Raw genomic sequence first — 21,676 nt, forward strand, 5'->3', positions numbered from 1 at the left:
ACTGAATATTGCCAACTGTAATGTGGCGTGGGCTGTCAGCCATCTTCTTTCTACCCACCCATTCAATATGACAGCTCGGACAGCAGTGCTGCAGTGACAGCTACAGGGATGTAGCACATTCAGAAGACCTGTACCATAGAGATGATAGTGACTCACTGTGGGCGCACTTCTAATGCATATCCTTCCTGAGATGGCATCTAGCAGCATCTGAAATACAGCAAACAGTGGAAGGGGGCTTAGAGGAGAGACGCCACATAGATGCACACTATTCACACTGCCGGGGTGACACCTAGATCCCATAATGAACGGCCACAATCTGCAGAGTGCCAAAGACGCAATGGCCACTTTCTAGGCTCTACTGGTTTTAATGAATCGCTGTCTATTCACTGACTGTCACATGCCCATTGTCTTTGCTTAGTAAAGGGTTTTCCAGGTAGAACATACATTTCTGAAGCTACCCTGTGACTACAGATTGCTGAATCCTGACACTGCAATGTGCACACGGTGAAGAGTCCATTCTACTCTCAAGCTGAGCGGTCATCACTAGAGTGCATGTGCATATGGCCAGTCATAAACTGACTAGCCGCTCTCCCTGCATCTTTCCATGGAGTCACCACATGGCCACAATTATGCACATTGTGTACTTGTGTTCACGAGACAACTGCTCATCCTGACAGTCTGCACATTACACTGTCAGAGGTCGTCAGTCTGCAGAGGGACTGCCGAAATGTTAGTTCACTCCTGAATCTTTGTCCCTATTTGGGTCACAGAAGAGAGCTGGAATCACCCCAGCCGACATGATGCTATACATCCGATAGCTTATAGACGAGGCCCTGGGGTCACCCCGGCCAACATGATGCTATGCATCCGATAGCTTATAGACGAGGCCTGGAGCCGCCCCAGCCAACATGATGCTATACATACGATAGCTTACAGACGAGGCCTGGAGCCGCCCCGGCCAACACGATGCTATATATCTGAAAGCTTATAGACGAGGCCTGGAGCTGCCCCAGCCAACATGATGCTATGCATCCGATAGCTTATAGACGAGGCCTGGAGCCTCCCCGGCCAACATGATGCTATGCATACGATAGCTTACAGACGAGGCCTGGAGCCGCCCCGGCCAACATGATGCTATACATCCGATAGCTTATAGCTGAGGCCTGGAGCTGCCCCGGCCAACATGATGCTATATATCTGAAAGCTTATAGACGAGGCCTGGAGCCGCCCCAGCCAACATGATGCTATGCATCCGATAGCTTATAGATGAGGCCTGGAGCCGCCCCGGCCAACATGATGCTATGCATATGATAGCTTACAGACGAGGCCTGGAGCCGCCCCGGCCAACATGATGCTATACATCCGATAGCTTATAGATGAGGCCTGGAGCCGCCCCAGCCAACATGATGTTATGCATCCGATAGCTTATAGATGAGGCCTGGAGCCGCCCCGGCCAACATAACGCTATGCATACGATAGCTTAAAGACGAGGCCTGGAGCCGCCCCAGCCAACATGATGCTATACATCCCATAGCTTATAGATGAGGCCTGGAGCCGCCCCGGCCAACATGATGCTATATATCTGAAAGCTTACAGACGAGGCCTGGAGCCGCCCCGGCCAACATGATGCTATGCATCCGATAGCTTATAGATGAGGCCTGGAGCCGTCCCAGCCAACGTGATGCTATGCATCCGATAGCTTACAGACGAGGCCAGGAGCCACCCCAGCCAACATGATGCTATGCATCCGATAGCTTACAGACTAGGCCTGGAGACACCCCAGCCAACATGATGCTATATATCTGAAAGCTTACAGACGAGGCCTGGAGCCGCCCCGGCCAACATGATGCTATATATCTGAAAGCTTACAGACAAGGCCTGGAGCCGCCCCGGCTGATATGATGCTATGCATCCGATAGCTTACAGGCTAGGTCTGGAAACACCCCTGCCGACATGATGCTATGCCTCCAATAGCTTAAAGACGAGGCCTGGAGCTGCCCCGGCCAACATGAAGCTATCCATCAATAGTTTACAGACGAGGCCTGGAGCCGCCCCGGCCAACATGAAGCTATCCATCGATAGTTTACAGACGAGGCCTGGAGCCGCCCCCGCCAACATGAAGCTATCCATTGATAGTTTACAGACGAGGCCTGGAGCCACCCCCCAACATGATGCTATCCATCGATCGTTTAAAGACAAGGCCCGGAGTTGCCCCGGCCGATATGATGCTATGCAACTGATAGCTTACAGACGAGGCCTGGAGTCACCCCGGCCGACACGACGCTATCCGGTAGTTTACACACGAGGCCTCGATCCATCTTGGCCAACATGATGCTATGCATCCAATAGTTTACAGACGAGGCATGGAGACACCCTGGCCGACATGATGGTATCCATCGTTAGTTTAGAGACGAGGCCTAGGGTCACCCCAGCTGACATGATGGTATCCATCGATAGTTTACAGATGAGGCCTGGAGTGGCCCCGCCAACATGATGGTATCCAGTTTACAGACGAGGCCTAGGGTCACCCTGGCCGACATGATGGTGTCAATCGATAGTTTACAGACGAGGCACAAGTTACCTTATCTCCTCTGCAGTTGTTCAGCCCGATGTTGTTGAGTGGAAGCTTGGTGTCCAGGCAGTGTGGCTGGTGCTGCTCCCTCTGTAGCTGCTCTCTCATCTTACGAGCCTCCTGTATGGCTTTCATGACAGTGTCCTGATCTCCAAAAAGGGCGGGAGAGTTAAGACTGGAGAGGATATCTATGGAGAATAGGGGCATGTGTCATTGTATCTCACCGTCACTTATCACACAGATCAGACATTGCACAGCAATGGAGCAGTCGGCTTCAGTGGCCCCTCATCTGCAGGGCCCCTCATCTGCAGGGCCCCACCGCAGTCTCCTGCGGCAGTAGTCACTAATGATTTCTCATTCTAATTGTATGTAAAGTAGCGCTTCATGTGATTTGTTGCATGGAAGAACGCTTAGGTGCCATCATGCGAGCCGCTTGATGTTGCCAGTGATTTGATCGTCTGATTCTCAGATCAGTATGGCGTGTGTGTGTGATACATATCTGCAAATAAAGTCCATGGAGCCTCACTTAAGAGTCTCAAACACGGGACTAGCCAGATCTTCCTCCAGGGAAGGACCCAGCCATTGGATGGATACCTGGCCTTGGTATTTCCTTTGTCATAGCTGTAAACTCATAAAGAGCTGGATATTGACTTAAAGGGCCACTTAATATGGTGGTAATGGTGGTTTCACGAAAGGAGCCACTCCTTGGCTGGGTCCTTCCCTGCAGGAAGATCTGGCTAGTCCCGTGTTTGAGACTCTTAAATGAGGCTCCACGGACTTTATTTGCATATTCGTATTTCCCAGGGAGCAATGCACCTAGGATTTCGCTGATTGAGCGCCTTTGCCGGCTGCCGCAGTGTTTTCTTTGACTGGTCTCCCTGAGGTCAGTGATTGTTTCGTGATACATATCTGCGGCACATTGTTACCAGGGACCCCTTTGAACTTGGGACTCAGTCTTCGTTTGCACTGTCTGATGCTGACCATCATTTTGGCATGATGACAATGTGAACAGTGTCCAGGAGACTATGAGGCAACATTAACTCAGTGTCAAATTCCTCCCTCTCTTCAAAGCTGCCTTGTATCGGTGCACAGAGCAGGGAAGTGAATCACTTCGAGCAGCGCAACCGGGATTAAAAATACAGACCTTTTATGTCTCGGCCATTTTCATTTTCATAATCTGTGCTTGTGATGATGGCTCTCGGTGATGGCGAGCACCCAGAAAAAAGTGAGGAGAAAAGGAGCAGCCCAGAGCGTCTCACTGTACTAATGCTGGTCAATGCCCCAACAGGTAATAATAGAGGAGTACAAATCTGCCCCAAACACCAGGGCGAGTCACGCGCTCATCTATTTCTATGGAAATGCTTTGTGGCTGTGTGTGAACTGTGACATAATTTTGTTCACCAGAGATGTCAGTTGGTAAAAAAAACACAACTAGCCGCAATCAAGAAAAAGCAAGCGCTTGGTAAACCCCCCGACACGACCTGCAAATGAATCTAATCCAACACTTCCTTGCCCGGCTTCCGCAGAGTCCTGACCCTAGCATTGCATAAAGTGTCACTGCCATCATGGTAGTCACACAGGTTGTCACTCAGCTCCAGATACCATTCTGGGGATTGGCAAAGCTGGATGAAACTATTTTGCAGATGTCAGAGGCATGTGTGATCCCACCATTCACGTCAGCCTCTCTTACCCAAGGAGGATCCTCTGCCCAGGACTCCGCTGATGGGACTGGGAATGCCGCTCTTGTGTGACAGACTCCCAGGACTGGTCTTACTGGGCGGGAAGAGGTTCTGTGTTGGCGACGTGGGAGACTTTATGGGCCGAGCTGACAAATTCAGAGGCTGCGCTGCTTCATCCTGCGGGAATTTCACATAAACAATGATTAAAAGCAGATAAATGGGGCACATTAGCACTAAGACAACCTTCTGCTTACACCTCCCAGACAATGGCACTATCTCCTGCTGTAATAACAAAAGAAGCTAATTATCTGCGCCCTCCATCTAAGGAAGCCTCATTAATTCCTAGCCTCCTATTTACATCAACACGCTTGCTGTTACCTTCTTTTTGCCAAATTAAAATCTGAATTACTGCACATTATAGTTCACGTCTTAATGTGTTTTCTAAGCTCTAAATTAACCCAGGGCATTTACAAAGAATTATTTAATTTCGCATCCAGTTGTGTGGCAGCGAGCTCATACCGTGGAGCGGCGGCTTCTCTCTGGTAATAAGAACGTCCCATAAATGATCGCTCTCTGTCCAGTCACTTCAGAGTTAAATATCCCCCCACTCCACCTGAACCCCGGGTCTTTGAGGATGATAGGGTTAATCCTTGACTGATGGAATACCAATGTATCCAGCCCTTTTGCTTCTGACACATTGTGAATAATTACAGGACCTGGAGGAAAGAGAGACCTTCATTCCTTTAGGGAAACCTGCAGTGATGGTGAATGGCCACTAGCCTGGCAGCCGACAGATGCTGCTCACCGCTACCTACACAACATGAGGCACTCGGGTCCAGAAGCTTGGGGTCACTGCCGTGAATCACTGACGTGTGGTGAAGAGGCACAACCATGAGCATGCCGAGACTAAAGGATGCCCAGATCAGAGGATGCCCAGGCCCGAGGATACCCAGGCAGCAAAATGCCCAGACTAAAGGATGCCCAGATCAGAGGATGCCCAGGCTGCAAAATACCCACACCAGAGGATGCCCAGATTAAAGGATGCCCAGATCAGAGGATGCCCAGGCTGCAAAATACCCAGACCAGAGGATGCCCAGGACGGAGAATTCCCAGATCAAAGGATGCCGAGGCCGGCGAATGCCCAGACTAAAGGATGCCGAGGCCGGCGAATGCCCAGACTCGAGGATACCCAGGCAGCAAAATGCCCAGACCAAAGGATGCCCAGACTAAAGGATGCCCAGATCAGAGGATGCCCAGGCTGCAAAATACCCACACCAGAGGATGCCCAGACTAAAGGATGCCCAGAGTAGAGGATGCCCAGGCTGCAAAATACCCACACCAGCGGATGCCCAGGACGGAGAATTCCCAGATCAAAGGATGCCGAGGTTGGCGAATGCCCAGACTAAAGGATGCCCAGGCTGGAGAATGCCCAGATTAGAGGATGCCCAGGCCGAAGAATTCCCAGATCAAAGGATGCTGAGGCCGGCGAATGTCCAGACTAAAGGATGCCGAGGCCGGTGAATGCCCAGACTAAAGGATGCCCAGACCTGAGGATACCCAGGCTGCAAAATACCCAGACCAGAGGATGCCCAGACTAAAGGATGCCCAGATCAGAGGATGCCCAGGCTGCAAAATACCCAGACCAGAGGATGCCCAGACCCAAGGATGCCAGGCTGCAGGATGCCCAGGCCGGAGAATGCCCAGATTAGAGTATGTCCAGATCAGAGGATGCCCAGGCTAAAGGATGGCCAGATCAGAGGATGCCCAGGCCGCAGAATGCCCAGACTAAAGGATGCCCAGATCATAGGATGCCCAGGCTGCAAAATACCCAGACCAGAGGATGCCCAGATCAGAGGATGCCCAGACCCAAGGATGCCAGGCTGCAAAATGCCCAGACTAAAGGATGCCCAGGCTGGAGAATGCCCAGATTAGAGTATGTCCAGATCAGAGGATGCCCAGGCTAAAGGATGGCCAGATCAGAGGATGCCCAGGCCGCAGAATGCCCAGACTAAAGGATGCCCAGATCATAGGATGCCCAGGCTGCAAAATACCCAGACCAGAGGATGCCCAGATCAGAGGATGCCCAGACCCAAGGATGCCAGGCTGCAAAATGCCCAGACTAAAGGATGCCCAGGCTGGAGAATGCCCAGATTAGAGTATGTCCAGATCAGAGGATGGCCAGATCAGAGGATGCCGAGGCCGCAGAATGCCCAGACTAAAGGATGCCCAGATCATAGCATGCCCAGGCTGCAAAATACCCAGACCAGAGGATGCCCAGACCCAAGGATGCCAGGCTGCAAAATGCCCAGACTAAAGGATGCCCAGGCTGGAGAATGCCCAGATTAGAGTATGTCCAGATCAGAGGATGCCCAGGCTAAAGGATGCCCAGACCAGAGGATGCCCAGACTAAAGGATGCCCAGATCCGAGGATGCCCAGTCTGCAAAATACCCAGACCAGAGGATGCCCAGACTAAAGGATGCCCAGACCGGAGAATTCCCAGATCAAAGGATGCCGAGGCCGGAGAATGCCCAGATTAGAGGATGCCAAGGCCGGCGCATGCCCAGATTAGAGTATGTCCAGACCAGAGGATAGCCAGACTAAAGGATGTCCACGCCGTAGAATGCCCAGGTCATAGGATGCCCAGGCCGAAGAATGCCCAGATTAGAGTATGTCCAGATCAGAGGATGCCCAGGCTAAAGGATGGCCAGATCAGAGGATGCCCAGGCCGCAGAATGCCCAGACTAAAGGATGACCAGGCTGCAAAATACCCAGACCAGAGGATGCCCAGATCAGAGGATGCCCAGACTAAAGGATGGCCAGATCAGAGGATGCCCAGGCCACAGAATGCCCAGACTAAAGGATGCCCAGGCTGCAAAACACCCAGACCAGAGGATGCCCAGGCTGCAAAACACCCAGACCAGAGGATGCCCAGACTAAAGGATGCCCAGACCGGAGAATTCCCAGATCAAAGGATGCCGAGGCCGGAGAATGCCCAGATTAGAGGATGCCAAGGCCGGCGCATGCCCAGATTAGAGTATGTCCAGACCAGAGGATAGCCAGACTAAAGGATGTCCAGGCCGTAGAATGCCCAGGTCATAGGATGCCCAGGCCGAAGAATGCCCAGATTAGAGTATGTCCAGATCAGAGGATGCCCAGATCAGAGGATGCCCAGGCTAAAGGATGGCCAGATCAGAGGATGCCCAGGCCGCAGAATGCCCAGACTAAAGGATGACCAGGCTGCAAAATACCCAGACCAGAGGATGCCCAGATCAGAGGATGCCCAGGCTAAAGGATGGCCAGATCAGAGGATGCCCAGGCCACAGAATGCCCAGACTAAAGGATGCCCAGGCTGCAAAACACCCAGACCAGAGGATGCCCAGACTAAAGGATGCCCAGACCGGAGAATTCCCAGATCAAAGGATGCCGAGGCCGGAGAATGCCCAGATTAGAGGATGCCAAGGCCGGCGAATGCCCAGATTAGAGTATGTCCAGACCAGAGGATAGCCAGACTAAAGGATGTCCAGGCCGTAGAATGCCCAGGTCATAGGATGCCCAGGCCGGAGAATGCCCAGACTAAAGGATGCCCAATCACCACAAAAATGGCAATATGCAAAGACACCTCACAGACGACGCCCGGTCAGTGAATTGCACAGGTCCATCATGTCTGCTCTGATTTCATCTAAAGCAGAGGTATCAAACTGCTTTCCTCAAGGGCAGCAAACAGATCATGTTTTCAGGATTTCCTTTTGCACAGGTGATAATTTAATCACCTGCACAGATGATGATTCCAGCACCTTGTGCAATGCTAAGGAAATCTTGAAAACATGCATGGATGGCGACCCTCGAGGAATGCCGTTTGAGCTCCCTGATCTAGAGCCTCCTAGTTCATGGCAGAGCTGCAGATAAGACTGGCACAGGCAATAGAGGGAAGGGACTGAAGGCTGCGTGCAACAGGGTAGACTGTCATTTGTTTTATTTTTATCTTTCAGTGAATGAAAAAGTTGCAGGACCTCTTGAAAACTTTTTTTTTTTTCCTACACGCAACTTTTCCTGGATATTTGTTCAGGTTTTCAGTTACTCAGGAGTGGATGGATGTCAGTGTTCATGTGAATAGAGCGTTTGCACGGATGTGCTGCAGCTTTCCTCTCTGCCTCCGGTCTGTGGCTCAGGACTTGGTCTAGCATTGTAGAGGCGGCGCTGCTGCTGTAGTTATTGGGATTTCTCCGGGTCATCAGCGCAGCATTGCTTATAAGGGGTTAATAGAGTCCAGAAGACGGTTCTCTGCTCAGTCACCTCTCTCGGAACGCCTTGTAAAGTTTACATGGTGCACAAATTGACTGTGATGCCTCTGGTTAGGTGGATGCACATGGATTCCCCACTGAAATTGCATTTGTAATGGCGAAGAAAACCTTCCTAAGTGTATGAGCTCACGGTGATCCCACACAGATGGAGGAGACGGCAATGGAACCACCAAATGATGGGAGCAAATGATGCGAATGGAAGCATTCTACTGGTGAAAGTGAAGGTTCATTCAGTGGAAAGACCTCAGGTCTGATCTCATGTCATATCAATGATGTCATCACCGGGGGCGGGACTGGAGTATAAGGGGTGTGGTCTCATCATTATATCAGTGATGTCATCAGGGGGGCTGTGCTGGAGTATAAGGGGTGTGGTCTCATTACATCAGTGATGTCATCAGGGGGCGGTGCTGGAGTGTAAGGGGTGTGGTCTTATATTAGTGATGTCATCACCGAGGGTGGGGCTGAAGTATAAGGGGTGTGGTCTCATCATTAGATCAGTGATGTCATCACCAGGGATGGGGCTGATAACCTCTCACATGTATACAGGCAGTTTGTCAGCAGTGATAGAGGGTGCGGGGCTGGAGTATAAGGAGTGTGGTCTCATTATATCAGTGATGTCATGGGGGCTGGAGTATAAGGGGTGTGTCTCATTATATTAGTGATGTCATCACCGGGATGGTGCTGGAGTATAAGGGGTGTGGTCTCATCATTATATCAGTGATGTCATCACCGGAGGTGGGGCTGGAGTATAAGGGGTGTGGTCTCATTATATCAGTGATATCACCGGGGGCGGGGCTGATAACCTCTCACATGTATACAGGCAGGTTGTCAGCAGTGACAGATGAGGGGGCAGGGCCGGAGTATAAGGAGTGTGGTCTCATTATATCAGTGATGTCATCACCGGGGCGGGGCTAGAATATAAGGGGTGTGGTCTCATCATTCGATCAGTGATGTCATCACCGGGGCGGGGCTGGTAACCTCTCACACTGGCTGTCAGCAGTGATAGATGAGGGGAGGCAGGACTGTAGGAGGAGGGATGGGCTCATGTCTGATCAGTGTGGTCGATCTCATGAGACGTGGATGAGAGGATGGATTGTGGCTGAAGTCCTCTTCTATGGGCATTAGCAGTGGATGGAGCGTGTGCGATAGGTCTGGTAGTGGTGTGCTCCTAGGTTTTAGTGGGGTCTGCACCATGTGACAGCAGTTTTGCTTTACGTCCGAGGTTGCCATTAAATAAGAGTAGTAGATGGATTTTCGCAGATTAGATGATTTATTTGTGGCACATGGTGAATGAAGTGACGTGTCCCGGCAGATGGCCGTCTGTTTCTGGAGCTGCCGTGCAGAAGGCAACAATACGTTTGCCTTATATTGATGTGACACTGTGGACTCCGCCATTATCTCGGCCTCGCGGAGCCGCCATGACGGTTGCCACTCGTTAGCGGTGTCTTCCTTGTGGGGAAGTCTCGGTGTGATCTACCGCCGTGATCAATCCTGGCAGGTTTGGATGAAGATGTCCTGGAACATGTTTATTCCTTTTTCTTTGCACTTTTCCATGTTTCTGTGCAGAGAATAAGCGGAATAATTTCTACAATGATCAGAATAATTTTTTTAGGAATTACACAAATGTTTTGGAAAATCTGTTAACAATGTTCCGTTCAGAGACCGTACCCGAGATCCTAAGGCCGCTGTACAGGAAAGCTTCGTTTTCCTAAATGTTCTCTGCCCTGCGGGTTTGGTGAGAGGCGATGGAGCCGCTCTGATGGGGCAGAGTCGTCAGCCTCCACATCACATGGCCGGTTACAAGGCTCCGAGGACCCCTGGAATAACACGCTTTCTGTGCTTCGCTGTGGCAGACCATCTGTCCGCCTTTACCGAGCACCACGTTACTTTGGACAGATTCCACTTTTGTGTTTTCCTAGGCGTTGTCTGTCATGTTGCACATAAGTGACCCCGTGGCTGCCGGAGCGTGGAGCGTCTCTTACGCTGCAGTCGCCTGGAGGATTCAGAGTCCAGAGCCGAGTGTCTAGGACACGTTTTGTTACCATATCAATCAGCCGTCTCCATACCAACCGTGTTTCTTTAATATTGTGCTTTCGTTGATTTATTTTCCTAATATCTTAATGTCTTTTCTAAGTGGATACAGATGTGTAGGTGCTGCACACGTGTGACACGCCGGGGACAGGCGACAGAGTGACGGTATACACGGTTCTGTCCTGCCTATCACGTCTTTCATCACCGTGGGGAGCGGGGAGGTTCTCTAAAGGGGCCGGTGCAGGGGTGACGCCTATTGGGGGTGTCCTGGAGACTGTTTCAGGCACATTATCCTGATGGGAATGGACTGGACTCTCCAGTCACTGCAGTTAGACCACTGGAGACGGCGGTGGCCCAGAGACATCACAGCACATACAGCTTCTTCCAAAGACTTAGCGTAACATTTCCTTCACTAACAATTAATCAGGCGACCATGACAGAAAAACATGAAACAATCAGCCATGTCCCTGAGACAGAACCACGAGGTTAGGTTAGTACAGGCCCAGAAAGCTAGAGATCGGAAGCACTATATCTTTCCTCAGACTGTGGAGTGCCCCCAGAGCGATGGCTCCGGTAAGGGCCTAGGGGCTCACCTTGATCTGTGTGATGGGGCTGGTCCCTCTCTTCTCACTCTTCATACCGGTGGGAGACAGGGCTCCGGTGGAGTTTGGTGGCTGAGGTGTGGATGGCATCTTGGCTCCCGGAGACACCTGCATGCTGGCGAGCTGCGCTGCGTAGATCTGCTGTAAAACAAGCGGCAATGTCAGCTGAATCCCCGGCATCTCGCTGCCCCTATGTCACTAACAAGGATGGCTGCAGCGCTTTCTGCATATTGTGGCCTCGGGACCTCCTCTTACACATGGGATTACACACCGATAGCTGTAACGTGTCCAGGTATAAGAAGCGAGGCTGCACTTAGGTGAGGAGAAACAGATCTGAAGCAGAGCAGTGGTCAGTGTGTGGCATCCGGCCTAGTACCAGTGCAGGACATACTGATCACTGCGGGGGTCTCATCCTGGTCATCGGCACTGGGGTCTAGGATGGGACCCCATAGAGACAGTATACTTGTGTGATGTCATGCACACCATAGACCCCCTATAGGGGTGTCCAGTCTTATAATTTAATTATAAAAAGTCCTAAAACTTTCCTTACACACTTCTGGTTTCAACACAGAGTATTGACAGGGGTCGCTATATGCAGACAGACCAGAAAGGTACGTTTTTCTCAGGGGTGTTGCGCTCAAGGGTTCCCGGGGGGCACGTATTTAGGCTTTCATTATCCTGTGAGCCTCGGTCCCTTGTAAAAACCATAAAAATTATCACTAAAGAAAAAATGCCCATAATCTCTGGAGATGCATGACAGATAAAAAAAAGGGAATTCTCAGGAGCAGAGGGAATAAATAAAAGCAGAACCTGGCCGCTTTATGGTCGGGTGACAGGCCTCGGAGGGTGAACGTGGTGGTCGCCCACCGTCATCTCACCTCCACAAACAGATCAGATAACAGCCTGCAATGTCTGTGCAATATCTGCTAACAATCAAAAGCATCTATGTGAATTTTTACACACAAATTAGTTTCCTCTGCTCTGAATTTAGGTTTTTGTTCTCCTTCCGTTAGTGAAAATGTCCTAAAACGACAGCTCTGGGGGATTTTTTTTTCCTCTCAAGTAAAAATGAAAAGTCTGTTGAGACCTAGTTAAGAAACATTATTTGCCACTGTACTAAATAAAATATGTAAATCTGTGATACTTTATTTATGCAGCCGAATATTCAGCGATGGAGACAATGAGTAATTGGGTTCAGACGACAGAGACACAGAGAGGTGACTGGGAGGCCAATCACATTTCACTTCGGGTTTGTAGCTGCGAAAATGAAATGGTGAAATAGTGCAAAAAGACAAACATGAAAACAATCCCTCCCCCGATATAAAGCCCCTTGCTGTAATTAACATAGCTTCACCTGATCAACATATTGCTCTTAATTAGCGGCCCCTGAAAAGACGGATGTGGAAGTGCGCAGGATCCCACCGATGAGACATTGAGGGCATTTCAGTCACAACATAAAAATGAGCAAAGTCAAGAATGAAAGGTAAGATAGATAGCAACTGGCAGACGCCGGGGCCGAGCCATGTGACGGCGCCAGAGGCAAATGGAGGCTTCTGCCAGTGGATGTGCCAGGGACAGATGCTGCAACTTAAAAATATCCTCTACATCTGCGAAGGATGGAGTGCATCAGACAAGAGGGACCACAGTGCACGTCTTGGTGACACCGCCTTGCTGAAAAGCAGATGTCTGCGGCCTGGTACACGGGCCACTCACCACCGCGCCCAGTCTGCTCCTGACCGGCGCTCCAGCACTCGGCTGATCAGTATTCACTGCGCAAATGGTCGACTTATCCATAACTGCTGCAAGAACGGTGGACAGGCTGTGTGTCTGCAATACGCAGAGGCATAATTGGGACGATGAGAGGGAGCAGAATCCTGACACCCAACATACAGCAAAAAAGGTGATGCTCCCGCAGACCGTGCACGGGGCCACAGCTGCCACGTACCAGGAGCCTTTCTAGTTGACTGTCCATTGGGTGAATGCTCTTCAATCCACGTAGCCCAGCAGTCTACATGAAAGTGACTCAGACTTGTACCACCCGTGCTGCCTCCCCAATAATGTCAGTCTCCACATGACTTATCAATAGGAGGAATACCATGGAGAAGCCATGCCCCTCTTAGAGCAGAGCCGAGGAAGCATGCAAGCTGTGATCTGCAGTCACACCATATGCCATATTTCATCAGGTGAGTTGTCTACAGATGTCATTGATCTTTCCTCGTATCGCATACATGTGGCCGTTTGTCCTCGGTCATCTGTCCACTCTTCGGGAGGGAACATCCTGCAGCCACATGTGACATAAATTCACACTGAGGATCTTGACCTCCTCCGGGGGAAATGATACAATTCCGGAAAGAGACATCATTGAAGAATTAACAATTAGCGCTGCCGCATCTCCTCTGGGTTTTATTTCTCTCTGTCTTGGAGAAATATGGATTCCAGTAACTGGATGACGCAGCCCATTGTGCTATCTCAGATGAAATCGTCCCCATCTTTAGATGGTCTGCTCCACAAACAACACAAGCCCCAAAAGACAGAAGAATGAAAGCAAGGAAGAACATCATGCAGTTAGCGAAATCTTATCTGGGTGCGTGCGCAAAAATGACACAGAAGAGGCCAAGCCCCTATGAGCGTATAAAAAAAAAACAATCACCCGTGTTTCATCCAGAAACACTTATGGTACAGGGCATAGACGGGCTAACGTTTGTGGTCCAGGGCATAGACAGGCTGCCACTTGTGGTTCAGGGCATAGACGGCTGCCATTTGTGGTACAAGGAATAGACGGGCTGCCACTTGTGGTTCAGGGCATAGACAGGCTGCCACTTGTGGTACAAGGCATAGACTGGCTGCCGCTTGTGGTTCAGGGCATAGACGGGCTGCCGCTTGTGGTACAAGGCATAGACGGGCTGCCACTTGTGGTTCAGGGCATAGACGGGCTGCCACTTGTGGTTCAGGGCATAGACTGGCTGCCACTTGAGGTACAAGGCATAGACAGGCTGATGCTTGTGGTACAGGGCATAGACAGGCTGATGCTTGTGGTACAGGGCATAGACGGGCTGCCGCTTGTGGTTCAGGGCATAGACGGGCTGCCACTTGTGGTTCAGGGCATAGACGGGCTGCCACTTGTGGTTCAGGGCATAGACGGCTGCCACTTGTGGTACAAGGAATAGACGGGCTGCCACTTGTGGTTCAGGGCATAGACAGGCTGCCACTTGTGGTACAAGGCATAGATGGGCTGCCACTTGTGGTTCAGGGCATAGACGGGCTGCCACTTGTGGTTCAGGGCATAGACGGGCTGCCACTTGAGGTACAAGGCATAGACAGGCTGATGCTTGTGGTACAGGGCATAGACAGGCTGATGCTTGTACAGGGCAAAGACGGGCTAACGCTTGTGGTACAGGGCAAAGACGGGCTAACGCTTGTGGTACAGGGCAAAGACGGGCTAACGCTTGTGGTACAGGGCAAAGATGGGCTAACGCTTGTGTTACAGGGCATAGACAGACTTATGCTTGAGGTACAAGGCATAGACGGGCTAACTCTTGTTGTACAGGGCATAGACGGGCTGATGCTTGTTGTACAGGGCATAGACAGGCTAACTCTTGTTGTACAATGCATAGACGGGCTGATGCTTGCTGTACAGGGCATAGATGGCTTAACGATTGTGGTTCAGGGCATAGATGGGCCGAGTGTGGCACGCAACTAGCTGCAAGTGACCACTCCGTGTAGCAGGAGCAGCTGTTCAGCGCATGGAGGACACGTGTAAAGCTACGGCGTTATTACATCGTGAGGCAGGGAAGGGTCGTCTTCTAATAGTGTTGTTCAGATCTCATCTCCTACATCTGCTGTTCATGTACTGAACATACAGATATCGCAGAGTTGAGTTTGTCGTCAGGTTTGAGGAGTGCATCTATAGGGGAAAGGTGCACATAAGAAATATATAACATGTCTCCAGTGTGATATCAAAGAAGAAGCAGAGCTGATGAAGTATTAATGGGGATGATATGAATAGGAAATCATTTTCAATATTTAAAGTAGCGGCACAATCCCACGTCCTGTGTATACATAAAGAGAATAAGACATCTCGCGACAAACACAAAGCGTCTGATATTCAAATAGAGCCGCCTTTCATGCCTCTGATGTGACGGAGTGCGGCACCCGCCCCACAAACTCCCCCAAAGAAGAGCAGAGAAAACCTCTGCAAGAAAGGGAAACTTCTGCCTTGTCACCAAGAAGAAAGACCAAGGTTACATGTCCAGAAACAAAGGTGCCCTGCCAACTGCAGATGTTGCAGAGATGAGATTTAACTCTTTAGTGTTCTGTACGTGTAAGATGCTACCTGCAGTCCTATGTAACACCACTGACTCCATAAGTTGTGCTGATTAAAGCTCAGCTCTGTTCCATCTGGACATTGAGTCTGCAGAGATGCACAGAGCTGTATATTGTGCCCCCGTCCTCTGCTCACCTCATTTGCAGCAAACTCAACAGACTGAATGTTGCTCTGAGGAGCTTTCATGTTGAACTGAGCGGAGATTCGCCACATCTGAGTAACTGGGGTCATCCACTTCTGGCCGTCTAAGCATCAAACGACTCAATGACATTCACCAAATCCAGGCTCAGTCACTCCCATCTGATCCTGGCAGTCACTCCATAACTTGTACATCAGGAACCGTCTACAAAGATGGCTGTCATAGCGGACAACATGACTTGTAGGCGCTTGAAGTTTCTGCATCAAAGCTGCAAAATTCTCCATCAGTTCCCCCTTGAGCCTCCAGGCAATAATCAGGGGCCATCTTCTATGAACTGGCGCAGGGGTGGGTGACGGATGGTGGCACACTGCTGTTCATACATGGCGGTAATGAAGACACCAGCCTTCTGAATAGAGAGGAGCAGAATTCAGAGAATACCCAACCAGATCCAGTGACCAGACACCTATACAGGTATCACTGACTGTGCACATTGTGCCGCTGCCCCTCGTGTTCTGACCCATCGAGGGTTGGACGCCACAAGACCTGTGAAGGAGCCCGTGGTATTTGGCAGCGGGTCCTGTGCACTGCTTGGTGCGGCCTCCACAGATCAGATTTGATTTTCCCACATATTCCACAGGTGATCAGTTGGATTGAGGTCTGGGAAATTGGAGATAAGTCATTACCCTGATTTGTTTCTTCCTCAATTCATCTTTGCATAGCCAGTATACTGCTGTAAGGAGGCTAGTGGCCGAGTAGTCGATGGGAGGTATGTGTCACAGAGATGGCTGCTCTCTGTGATGTAACACGGAGTATCTTCGCCATTATACTGTTGTAAGGAGGCTAATGGTCGCATAGTCGATGGGAGGTATGTGTCACAGAGATGGCTGCTCTGTGATGTAACACGGAGTATCTTCGCCATTATACTGCTGTAAGGAGGCTAGTGGCCGAGTAGTCGATGGGAGGTATGTGTCACAGACATGGCTGCTCTCTGTGATGTAACACGGAGTATCTTCGCCATTATACTGCTGTAAGGAGGCTAATGGTCGCATAGTTGATGGGAGGTATGTGTCACAGAGATGGCTGCTCTCTGTGATGTAACACGGAGTATCTTCGCCATTATACTGCTGTAAGGAGGCTAATGGTCGCATAGTCGATGGGAGGTATGTGTCACAGAGATGGCTGCTCTCTGTGATGTAACACGGAGTATCTTCGCCATTATACTGCTGTAAGGAGGCTAGTGGCCGAGTAGTCGATGGGAGGTATGTGTCACAGACATGGCTGCTCTCTGTGATGTAACACGGAGTATCTTCGCCATTATACTGCTGTAAGGAGGCTAATGGTCGCATAGTCGATGGGAGGTATGTGTCACAGAGATGGCTGCTCTCTGTGATGTAACACGGAGTATCTTCGCCATTATACTGCTGTGAGGAGGCTAGTGGCCGAGTAGTCAATGGGAGGTATGTGTCACAGACATGGCTGCTCTCTGTGATGTAACACGGAGTATCTTCTGCAGTGCACATAAGCACTGAGAGGTTTGTTTGTTGCACCTGTTTCCGGGTTGCGGGTAGCTATGAGAGATGGGCAGGTCTGGCTACCCACATACCTCACCTCTGGGTGTGGTTACAGCCTATATAATGGAGGCTGTTGTTTGACACATGGTCTGTGTGTTGGGAGGGAAGAAGGCCTCCTGTATGTGTGGCTCCAGACCGAGCCTGAGAACTGGACACTAACCCAGCCGGTGTGCCCACAGGCCTGAGGGAGCAGAGACCTGCTAAGGACATTTTGTGTTGTGTTTTGCCTGATCTAAAGGCCGATTATTTTCTGTTTGGCTTCTGGGGTTTATGAAGCAATAAACCCCCATGAACTTTAAAGGAACGTGCCTCCTGTTTTCCTTCTGCCGCACCCAAGTGAGTAAAACCCCTACACTGCTTAGAGAGATGCTGTCAGAGAATCCTGCTGCCATAAAGAGGGGCCTGTCCAATGTTTAGGTAGGTGGCACATGTCACGTATAGGCACACTGACTGCTGGCTTGTCTTCACTCCATCCCGCATCCATCTCTTCCCCAGGTAAGCGATGTACAGACGCCCACATCCACATGATTCATTAGTTACGCTGCCTTCTTCCATCGCTCTGTAGTCCAGTTCTTATGGCCATGTGCCCACACACAGACTATTTCAGAGGTGGAAAGGGTGATCTGTGGCGACATGGAGCTGCGATGATCTGCGTGTTGTGACACCTCTCCCTCTTAGTGGAGATTTTCTATGCGTTCTGACACCTTTCTATCAAGAACTTTTAGTTTGGGGCACAGTAATCTTTTGTGTGATCCGACCAGACGGTCTCTGTGACCATCTATGGCAGACATTTGGTTATCCACCACTTAGTTTGGAATGCAACCTTTTCCGTATAGGCTTATTCACATATCAGTATTTTACATCAGTCTTTCTATGGCAGAACCTGGAATATTAAAATAACCTGGAATGTTATATTAATCAAGAAAAGCGTCAAAATCGCTCTGTACTTGTGTAGTGAATTAACCATTACAATATGATGCAGTAGAGCGTTCCACAGTATCACTGCTCTTACAGTAAAGACTCCATAATCTCACCGCTCTTACAGTAAAGACTCCATAATCTCACCGCTCTTACAGTAAAGACTCCATAATCTCACCGCTCTTACAGTAAAGACTTCATAATCTCACCGCTCTTACAGTAAAGACTCCATAATCTCACCGCTCTTACAGTAAAGACTCCATAATCTCACCGCTCTTACAGTAAAGACTCCATAATCTCACCGCTCTTACAGTAAAGACTCCATAATCTCACCGCTCTTACAGTGAAGACTCCATAATCTCACCGCTCTTACAGTAAAGACTCCATAATCTCACCGCTCTTACAGTAAAGACTCCATAATCTCACCGCTCTTACAGTAAAGGCTCCATAATCTCACTGCTCTTACAGTGAAGGCTCCATAATCTCACTGCTCTTACAGTGAAGACTCCATAATCTCACTGCTCTTACAGTAAAGACTCCATAATCTCACCGCTGTTACAGTAAAGACTCCATAATCTCACCGCTGTTACAGTAAAGACTCCATAATCTCACTGCTGTTACAGTGAAGACTCCATAATCTCACTGCTCTTACAGTGAAGACTCCATAATCTCACTGCTCTTTCAGTAAAGACTCCATAATCTCACTGCTGTTACACTGAAGACTCCATAATCTCACTGCTCTTACAGAAAAGACTCCATAATCTCACTGCTCTTACAGTGAAGACTCCATAATCTCACTGCTCTTACAGTGAAGACTCCATAATCTCACTGCTCTTACAGTGAAGACTCCATAATCTCACTGCTGTTACAGTAAAGACTCCATAATCTCACTGCTCTTACAGTGAAGACTCCATAATCTCACCGCTCTTACAGTAAAGACTCCATAATCTCACCACTCTTACAGTGAAGAATGTGCATCTGTGATTATGATTTCTTATTTGTCAGTATGTGGCAGGATGGCTTCCTAATCACTGATAGATCTCGTCTGGTGTCAGGACTTTCCAGGACTTTTTGCTCCTCTTTCTTAATTTGTTCAGTACTTTACCCTGCGTCATTTCTCATTATTCCATATAATTTATGGACATTCTGGTGATTTCTGTCCTGTGTGGATTGGACGGGTCATTCCCGACATCTGGGGAGAATTTCATGTCAAAAGCATCTTTACCAATAGATGTACTGAGGACATTGGTGACGAGTCCAATCCTTATGTCACCCGCTGTAAGTGCCGCCACACTAGTGACTTGTATAGAGGAAATCTTTACTTCTGTCATCTCATTGATGCATTTCACTTGTCTGGTTTTAATAATATGGCTGACCATTGTGTAGGATCTGCTGACGTCTGAGAAGGGTGTCGTGGATCTCGCCTTCATTGCCGTGTGCAGAGAGCGTGCGGCGGAGCAGCAGCTTCTCTGCGCGGTGATGTTGGGATTCCTGCGGACCCTCACTGTTCCTGACTGCTTTCTGGCCGTGTGAGTGACACATTGGAGAGATCTCTAGACCTGTAATTAGCAGATGTAACTTTGCGTCGCTCCTTCTTCGTTTCCTTGAATCCTCCGTAGTGATGCACAGATGAAAGGGAACACAATCCATGTAGTTGATAATTGGTCCTGTCTGATGGTAAATAGCCTTATCTTGTCTGTCTTTCATCCCGGGATTCCATGCTAGGAAGCAGCGGAGCGATAATTCAGCATTATTCCCGGCTCGGTGCACTAATCGCTTAAAGAGTAGCAAAAACCCTGCTCTGAGAGCCACGAGGTTCCTTGCAGCCTCCTGGCTCGAGGCGAAGTCCCCGCTACAGCAACATCCAGATGTCAGGAGTGATGTGCGGAGCCCGGATGCCGCAGACGGCTCTGTTCCAGTCTGCTCCAACATCTGTCCGATCTGCTGCTCTGCAACCTGCTGGATGAGAAGCACGGCCTGTAAAGGTGCACATCCATTACGCCTGTCACATTGTCCTGCTGCGTGCGTTACCTGCGCCCACACGGCTCCTGAGCAGTCGTTAGGTTTATGAGCCCAGTGCAGGGTTTGTTCTTCACAGGACAGTACCTCGTTCCTCATTAATGTGACATGATGACTGCACGGAGCAGACCACAGGGCAGCAGACCACGGGGAAGCAGCCCGGGACCGCTAACTACCTGCTGCCGATAAAAAGAATCTGATGCATCTGGAGAACTCTGCAGGGAGCGATACAGCAGAATATAGCTTGGTACTGTGTCAGCCAGTAGGCTGTCATATTTTTCTATGTCCGAGGCCTCGGAGGTTGATACCTTTCAGTGGTGAACTGAGAAGATCGTAAACGGCAGCTCTGGAGACTCCTGACGCCTGATGAAGAGGCCGGAGGAGGCTGCACAGCGCCTATCTGATCCCATCTTTAAAGTTCTCCAATAAAAGGGATCAACCACGGAGGAATCTCGGGATGCAATATTCGCTCAGGCCTGCTGTAACATGAACCGTTCTGTACTAGCCAGGACCGAGGAGTCTGTGTGTCAGTCCCCACAGGGTGACAGGTGCCGGGTAATGAAGCGGAGTCCTCCTGTGATGGACCCTGCCCTATGCATGGGAGAGAAGGGCAGGCAGGCGTCCGTCAAGTGTGGGGTGTCCAGCACCTCGGAGGAGACTCGGGGGAAGCACAATGTCACAGACATTTTCAGTGTAAGGTAAATGTTTTCCCATTTCTGCCCTGTAGAGTAAAATGTAAACTAGCTGAGCAGCGATCCCTGCGGAGACCCATTATCCCCATATGCAGAGGACGAGGCTCGCTCAATCATGTACCAGGCCATTACAGCCAGAAACAGTCGGGTGGACTCGCCACATGACACTGCCTGCAAATTGTCTTTTCCACGCTCCCTATGATAACCCTCCCGTGAGGACAGTGTGAGAGAATTTAGGTAAACTGGTGCCAATTAGAATGAGTAGCCGGGGCCACACAATTCACCTCTCACTGTGATCCAATGGGAAGAAACGAGCGTGGCTGGCCTAATGACAACCACTTACAGGGAGGCTCGAGGATGGCATTTAACCCCACTCTCCTGTCATCTTCCTGCCACATTTGCGCTAGGGGGTCCCAAATAAATCACTGTAGCTCGGAACATGTCATCTGTGATCAGCTTAGTATTAAATCTGGAGCAGATGCAATACCCAGATCCTGAGATGAATCTACAGCCAAAAAGCAATTGCCCAAAGCCCGTCAGGTGACGGATAGAGAGCAGAGATGCCAGAATGTGTCCCTGACGTCGTCCCGAGAAGAAATCCAACTCGTGGGCCTCCTCTTTCAGGGCGTCCTCATCTCTTGGGGGGTGCAGCTAATCTCGTCTCCAGGGCGCTGTGTCCACACTCCACTACTTATATACCATTTGTAAAGATGCCTCCTCAATATCTGATTGGCATGATCCAGCACCACCAGCAATCAGCTGCTCTGGTGCTTCCTGCTGTTAGCAGAGATGAGCAGCATAACTCTGTAGGGTCCGGGCGGGTACAG

The 21,676-nt window shown here is 50.0% G+C and overlaps 1 protein-coding gene and 1 long non-coding RNA gene across 7 annotated transcripts in view; one reads left to right on the plus strand and one right to left on the minus strand.

Annotated features, from left to right (window-relative positions):
- LOC141053712 (uncharacterized) overlaps positions 1-21,676 on the plus strand; it is a 239,029-nt gene that overhangs the window by 102,262 nt on the left and 115,091 nt on the right. The gene's annotated exons all lie outside the window — the stretch shown is intronic.
- The window catches only part of SOX6 (SRY-box transcription factor 6), a 650,335-nt gene that overhangs the window by 55,828 nt on the left and 572,831 nt on the right, over positions 1-21,676 (minus strand). For 5 of the 6 annotated variants that reach the window (XM_073550751.1, XM_073550747.1, XM_073550750.1 and 2 more), the window contains 4 exons: positions 11,178-11,327; positions 4,263-4,428; positions 2,582-2,760; positions 157-207 (listed from right to left, as the gene is read on the minus strand). In XM_073550751.1, coding sequence (XP_073406852.1) covers positions 157-207; positions 2,582-2,760; positions 4,263-4,428; positions 11,178-11,327 — 546 coding nt within the window. The remainder of the gene's footprint in view (positions 1-156; positions 208-2,581; positions 2,761-4,262; positions 4,429-11,177; positions 11,328-21,676) is intronic. The other variant, XM_073550749.1, reaches the window with a different exon arrangement.

This window comes from Dendrobates tinctorius, unplaced genomic scaffold (assembly GCF_039654945.1).
Source record: "Dendrobates tinctorius isolate UK_male_01 unplaced genomic scaffold, ASM3965494v1 ptg000168l, whole genome shotgun sequence".
Classification (NCBI taxonomy): domain Eukaryota; kingdom Metazoa; phylum Chordata; class Amphibia; order Anura; family Dendrobatidae; genus Dendrobates; species Dendrobates tinctorius.